General features: G+C 49.2%; 1 protein-coding gene across 1 annotated transcript; it reads right to left on the bottom strand.

The window, feature by feature from the left end:
- Nucleotides 1-1,983: 1,983 nt before the first annotated feature.
- On the bottom strand, nt 1,984-4,203 carry FOBCDRAFT_127508 (kinase-like domain-containing protein; the record flags this gene model as incomplete). Its single annotated transcript, XM_031172805.2, has 1 exon — nt 1,984-4,203. The coding sequence occupies one exon, from the start codon at nt 4,201-4,203 to the stop codon at nt 1,984-1,986; it is 2,220 nt and encodes a 739-aa protein (XP_031049590.2).
- Between the last annotated feature and the right edge of the window lie 3,474 nt (nt 4,204-7,677).

Here is a 7,677-nt window from a genome sequence, read left to right as displayed (position 1 = left end):
CCCAAGACAGCATAGTCAAACCCATGCTTGCCTTGCCTCGCCTTGCATGTGCTTTGCTCGATGCCGGCACCCCCTGTCCCCTGCTCCCATTGAACGATGGAGATCATGCCGCAACTCCATCTCGCACGATCCAGTAAGCTCGTCATCAGGTCCCTGAAAGCACTCACTACAGTTTACTCCATAATATCACTCCAGATGCCATGATGCCATACGAGATTTACGGTGTCTTTCTCAGGGGTCCAATTGAAGCAGATTGATGAAGAGCAAGCCGCTGCCAAGGTTGAGATCAGCAGTAGGTCAAGCCACATTGTACACGGTAATCTGGTCCGCATCCGTCGCGTCTCTAGCTAAATGCTCCGAGACATAGTCTACGGCCCAGCCGGTGCATATCGCTGGATGCGGCATCATGTCTGACAACCTCTACAGCTAGCCTGCTTGATGTGCCCCCTACATGTTCCATCCGTCCTTCTTTTCTTCCTTTCGAAGGATAGTGATAAGGGGGGAAATTCAAGGCAGCAAAGGGGAGCTGAGTTCTCGTGCTGATATTGAACTGTGTGTTCATTGGACGGCTCCTAGTAGATTGAGTCGACTCATGACTTCATGGCTCGTTGTCAGTTGCCCCCAGCAGATAAAAATAGCCAGATCAATGGCCAGGCTTTGCAGATCTCTGAGCTGATACAGAGGGGTTGAAGCTGATAAGACAAATGTGACCTTGTGTTAAGCGACTGGTCAGTCATCAACGGGGGGGAACAAACCCCCCCGAACCGGAGTTAGACGTCAATATAAGCATATTTTTGTCACGGGAATCCAAGGCGTCAACCCAAAGCCATCAGTGGCATTACGACCTGGGATACGATGTGCAGTCAAACCTTGAGTCAAATCAACCTTTGCAACAAACAACAAACGGGCCGGTAACTCTATCAACGTCGACCGTTGTCATATTTTGCCTGTAAATGAAGAGTAGGTTGTAAAGAAGATAAATAAACATGTCCCTGGATGAGGGGATCGTCACAGCACTTTTGAAAGCATGGAAGAGGGTAGACATGTCTATGGGGAAGACAAGTCAACCAGTCATCTTCAGAAGCTATTGTTCTTTTTGCAAAATGGGGAAGATAATAGAATGTTCATTGCTTGTATACCTTATGAAGGCATTCTTGCAACAGAATCATGACGATGGAATCAGACGGTGTTGATAAGAACACGACAAATAGCTTTTCAATGCGACAACAGTTGTTGCGGCGCAACAGAGCAAACAAACAGCATTCTACAAGCGAGGGGGGTTCACGCAGCAACTGTCTCAAGTCGTACTCTGGAAAACATCACCATATTCAATGCCTCGTAAAAGCCAAGCCAGTGTTACCAAATTGTACGTTATTCTAGACACAAGGTTGAGTAGTTAAATCCGTGTAAAAATAAGTGAAGACTCTTTTGTTGCAGAGTTTCTCACAATTGAGAAGGTCGCTTTTCACACAAGGCACAAGAACATAATAGAGTATAAAAACACCTTTCTATCCATTTTGGTATAACCTTTTTCTACTCCTGAAAGCCTACGAGTGGTATGGTTTAATATAAAAACGAAGAAACAAAGTGGGGGTAATCGAAGAATAAAACAAGAAAGGATGTCAAGATAGACTGAACCGAACCCAAGACAGCCAAAACACAAACAAATGCTAGAAATACACAACCGAACCGCATCATACTAATACCCATGAAACAACACCTTCCGTCATTCTTCCTGATTTGATCAATCCGTTACCCATGTGCCCCTTTGTCCCGTCATGTAGTCGTATAAAGATTCGTAGAAGGGGCGCGCAATTGATTGTAATGTAGTTGTAAGGGAGCCGCCGGCGTGTTGGCAGCAGTGCAACCGATGGTTTCAAAAATCATCGAGTTGGTTATGGGCAATATTTGAGAACAGACCTCTGGTCCAAGTTGAAAGAAGTCAGGATACTTTCAGTGACTTTAGAGTCGCACAAGTGAATGTCAGGAAACTTCCTCGCCGTCCTTCTCTTCGCGGAAACGTATTCCGCCTTCGACATTGATGGCGCCCTGAACCCAGGGGGTCTTGGCCACCTTATCGACGGTCCAACGACCCCTGGCTCGCCTCAGCAACCCTTCTGTGATCTCCATAGCACCGAGGAGACCCTTTTGCTTGAACTTGGCTTCGTCGCCATCGTGGTCGGTGTCATCACCGTAGTATTCTACCCATTTCCATTCGACTCTCGCGATACGGTGGCTAGTGCGACTGCGCATGCGATGCGCTTCACTCATACCTGGGTGCGGATCGAAGGGAAGTCGAGCCTCAAGAAGAGCATACAGAAGAACACCGAGTGACCAAGCATCGGTAGCTCGTCCATCGTAAGGTTGTCCCATGATGACCTCAGGAGCTGCATAGTCTTCTGATCCACATCGAGTTTCTAGTTTCTCATCATCGGCGATGCGTCTCGAAAGGCCCAGGTCACTCAGAATTACCACCGAGTAAGGGTAGGTAGCCCAGTCGATCGATGGGTCTGCAAGCTCAGAAGGGGTGAGGTTGACGAGGACATTCTCGAGTTTGATATCTCGGTGAACAATTCTCCTTTCGTGGAGATAGCTCACAGCACCAACCAGTTCAGCAAATATTCTTCGTAATAGTGGCTCCTTGAGCACACCACGATGAGTGGTCGCGATATCAAACATATCACCTCCAGGGCAATAGCTCAAGACAAGAATGGCCCGAGTAGGCTCAATGCTCCAAGCTTTTAGGTCGACAAGCGAGGGGTGGTGGATGGAAAGCATGATTTCAAGTTCACGTTTTAGACTCATCTCAACACGTTCCTCACTGGCGCCGCCCTTTGGACCATGCTCGCAGACCTTGACGGCAACCAGAGTCTTACGGTCAAGGCTCTGTTCCGGTTTTGGTGTCAGTCTTCCATGGTCAACTTCGGGAGAGTCTTCGTCGGGTTCAATCTGGCTTGTAGCCAGCATGACCCTACTGAAGGTTCCTTGACCAAGCATTCGCACGGCCCTCCATCGGCGACGCTTCTTATCATTGCGTCCGTTTGCTTCGAAATATTCGAATCGGGGTCCTTTGGGCTTACTGGCGCCATCAGCAGAGTCTCGCGAAGACTCGCTTGGTGGAGGAGTTGGTGGCTGAACCACCGAAGGTGTAAGTCCTCGCGATTCTGCAAGGTTAAGCTCTCTTCGAAGCTGGGGTTCATGGGACCGTGCTGAAGCCTCGGCGTTGGGTCGTGCTGAAACGGATATTTGTCTCTTAGGAATACCCATAGGATCAGGAACGTATTCGCTCACACTTCGGTTTCGCGTATGCTGTCGTGGCTGCTGATTAGAAGGCGATTGTGTATGAACATGGTCGCCAGGCTCGAGGGTTGAATAAATTTTACGTTTAGCACCATTGGAAAGTGCTGCATCAATCGATTCACCTGTACTCGTAACCAGAACAGAACCCTCTCCTACGCTTTTGAGGCGCTGTTGGGGAGGTGACGCAGAACCTGCGCTCAGCCTCTTCCAGGGTCCTGGGGAATCACCCGACATGAGCGGGCTTGGAAGAGGCGTCATATCCCCCATAGCAGAAATAATAGGACTAGGCACCAAACTGCTTGTGCCGCTGGCAGAACCAAGGCTGTTAGTCAAGGCAGCTTTAAGACTTGGTGTCCGGGAGATGGGATGAAGGCTGTTGGACGAAGCCCTGTGGTTCAACGTCAACGAGCCACGGGATGAACCACTGCCATTTCCGTTGCCGTTGTTAAATGATTCGCGGCGGTCTGGGGTTACGGGACGTGCAGCAAAGTCAGTTGAGATACGCAAGGATCCCACAGGACTGACGGAGCGTCTTGGAATAGCAGGTGATCCAATGGACAGGGTATTGGATTGTGGTGGCGGGAGTTCGCCCTCTTGCATGGAAGTCGGTGCTATTGTATCCGCACGGAAATGGGCAAGCGGCGGCGTTGTAACAGAGACATCAGGAAGCGTGAAGGACGACAAGGGACTGGTGGACAGTGTAGCGTAGGCGTGGTCGTGCCGACGGGAAGTTGGTGTAAGGGAGGCCCCAGCACGAGAAGGTGTATGTGCAGGAACTGGTATGGGACGAGAAGTTGAGCGAAGGAAGGTATCACGACCTCTAAAAGAGTTGTTTCCTGTGTCTTGAGAGTTGTCGTCGAGGGGCAGGGCCGTCGCAGTTCGGGGGGCGTGGGGCGTGTTCATGGCTCCGCGCTGTCGGGTCGTCGGAGTCGCTTAGAACCAGATTAAGGTCTAGCGAATTTGAAGGAGGGGGAAAGTCGAGGAATCGTCGTTTATTTAGATCGCAAGACTGTTGAATTGGCTGTCAGCCTGCTGCAAATGAGATGAGTACGAAAATGGGAATTGGCTAAGTCGCTGTATTCCGAAATCCAGGTGGGGTGACGAGTATTGATATTCAGAGGCAATGCAATTATGAGATCTTGAAGGCCTTAGGAACGTACCTTGGCGCAAGGTAAACTCTGGGGGAATGCGAATGCGTCAAGGAGCACGGTGCTAAGGAATGGCCTTGGCGATGCTGGTTGAGGGAGCGTTGATCGAGTCGAAGGAGTCCAAGGGGTTTGTTTATAAGGACGAGGAGAACGGCGGAAGGATGAGGAGAAATGGGCCAAAGGCTCTTCTATAACGCGAACATGAGAGGCGATTCGAATCGTCGTTCAGAGGAGGGAGGGTGAATGTGTCGACAGTGCCGCTCAAACAGAGCGAGAACAAGAGAAAGAGAAGAACAGAAAAGAAAGAAGAGGAGAAGTCAAAGGAGTCAAGATCGACGTGAACAGCCAAGATTTGGGTGGTTGATCGTTCGTGGGTCCAGCACAGCACAGCAGCAGTAGCATGGAAGGTCAGGCCTTTGACCTCTGAACTGTGAGAAGCAAAGACAGGCTCCCTAAGGGAAGGGATGTCAGAAAACTGAAAGAGCTGATCATGGGCGACAGAAATATTCAGGCAAGGTCTGTGATAAACTAGGAGGTGTTCATGACTGCCTTACCTGATTATTTTAGCCTCCTAATCCGATGTCTTGGGTCTTTTTGCGCTCCGAGGGGCACCGCACTTGGAGGGCGTGACTGCCACTAGCTTCAAGGACTAGCCTAGCACAAGTGCAGGTGCTAGCACCAGAGATTGGGAACCGGGGATCGGAGCGGGTCCTTCCTGTCTCTCGTTTGTCCCGTCTCTGTGACTCCTTCCGTCTGAACTCGTCTCGCTGTGTCGTCTTCTGTTCTTTTCTCGACCATTTGCGTTTGGACTCGCTTTCGGAATCAATCCGCTTCCCCTTATATCTCTCTTCCTAAATGGAAAGGAGTTCTACTTTCTTGAGATGAACTGACCTTGTTAATCACCGCGGGACTTTCATCCACTGGGCTCTGCTCAAAGCTTTGGCGGCGGGTGAGGAAAACTGGGGCCGTCACAGTGATAAGTCGATAGTAGCTTTAGGTACCCCTGCAGCGTTGAGCGCTTCCAAAGCTACTTGGCCACGATGGAATCCTTATCGCTAGAGCTGCTCTCTGCTTGGAGACGAGAGGAAAAGGAGGAGTTCGAGGTTGGGATTAAGTTAGGTTTGCGTTGAATCAGATCCAGGTAAACTTTGTTTTGCTAAGTCGTGGACGTTCGTTGATGTTGTGCAGGCGATGGTGTCAATTGAGGTGACGGCGCCTTTAATGAGGTGCAGGGAGCTACAGCTACCTACTTAAGTATGCGGCAACGGTAACTGTAGCTGTAGCAGTGGCCAAGACGGACTCGAGAGCTGGGGAAGCAGGACAATTGGTCTCGTGCAGGAACGTCAAATATTGCAATACGGTCACTTTTACGGATATGGTATGTTGTTGGGCGTGGCGTGGTGAAATTCAGGTCACGCTGAGCTGAGCCGGGAGTGCATGGACTTGTAATTTCCTGGGAGCAGATTTTGTCCTAGGGTCAAAGATTTCCCTCAATTGAAGATGCAGATTGATCGTAGATAAGAAAAAAAAAAGATCTGGTGGAAACAGAAGGTCAAAAAGGACACGCAGCCCGTGTTAGAATGGGGAATGAATGGATGATTCATGAAATTGGTGTGGAGGTTGATGATATTAACGTTACGACATCTTAGATACCACCACCCAACAAATAAGCCGAATGCCCAAGCACAAGCGTTGACAGCTGACAGACTACACGACTATAACACGAACCTCAATATTAATTATTCCGTATTCTAATTATTCTGTGATTATTTCCACTAATTAGCAAAGACTATACGAGGGGATGAATTACGGTAATTCAATAAAGTTGGGCAATTAAGTTTACCAAACAAATCTAACTTTTCCAAGAGGCAAGCTCAGATCTGATAGGGAACTAACTGATTGACTTAGTTGAGACAGAGGCCAGACGCAAATTACAGAACATTTGATACTGATACAGTACACTTCAGTACTTTGCACTTAACTTACAGGGGTTCATCTGCAAAGTAACGTTTGGCGCTGTGTTGCTTCGTTACACCTGCATGCATTGCCCCATATTTCCTCGACCTTTGCTGTCTCTTTGTGGCATCCCGAGAGAGGGAACCAGGATTCACATAAGCGAAACACAGATGGTCGCGCAGTAACGATAGTGACAAAAAACGCCGGCTTCGATTTATGTGTATCACCTTTCGGTTATGCATTACTTGCATTGGATCCTTTTGCTCTTGTATTGACGCTGGTATCAGGCAAACATTTCATCAACAGGCAAGCATTAAACTCTCCCTCATACAAACACTCTCTGGGCTCTCTCTCTGGAAGCTCTCCAACTCTCTCCACTCTCAATCCCCGCTGCCACGCCGCCCTATCCCACTGCCGCTGCAGAGAGCCCACCAAGGCGGCCACTAAGAGCCCTATAATCGCCCACCCGCTCCATTCCTACGCATTTCTGCGATCGTCCCTTGATTCCATTGCAAACTGGTCCCCTCACCCCTTGTCACTTTTTGCTTTATCATGACGTCGATAATTGTAACTTCATGAGTCGTCACATGTACCGCTCTTCTATGTCATCGCCCGATCCCTCCGCTCCGGACCTCCGGTCTCGACTGCCGAAACCCTCCCGGTCCTTCGGCGTCCGTAAAATACTAGCCTCACCTCACTCACTGTGAGTAAGCTCCACGCAATGTTCGCTTTGCTAAGTCTTGGTGCACTCTGGCCAACAAAGCCTTCGATGTCACCCAAGGAAGCGTCTCAAATGAGTAAGTCCTTGATTGCATTATGAACGAACATACTTGAATGCCGCGCCGTGCCGGAGATCCTTTCGGACCACTTGCGTCACCGAGCACCCATCCATCATTTTTCGGTTCGAGTTTCTTTCACGCCTCCGAAAGTCGTTGCCCTTTGATGTGATCCTCTGCCTCGACCACATGGCCCATCCGCTGACATTATTGGCTTACTTGCGGCGACACTCTAATTCTACAGACCATCGTAATGACAAATTATACCAGGCGCTGAAACACCGTGGTATCCTTCTGAAAAGGTTCAATACGTTTTCGGATAGACCTTTTGTTGTTACGGATACTGCTTTAGGTCAATTTGGAAGCACTCTGTGTCCAGTCGTCAGAGGACGATGTCACTTACATATCTGTTTGTTGAACTTGGTACTGAACGTCAGCATTTATCGTGAGTTAGAGGTACCCAGCCAGGGAAACCGTTTCCCAGAACTGTTTTTGCT

This window comes from Fusarium oxysporum, chromosome II (genome assembly GCF_013085055.1).
Source record: "Fusarium oxysporum Fo47 chromosome II, complete sequence".
Taxonomy (NCBI): domain Eukaryota; kingdom Fungi; phylum Ascomycota; class Sordariomycetes; order Hypocreales; family Nectriaceae; genus Fusarium; species Fusarium oxysporum.
This window is presented reverse-complemented; position numbering and strand designations above follow the sequence as displayed.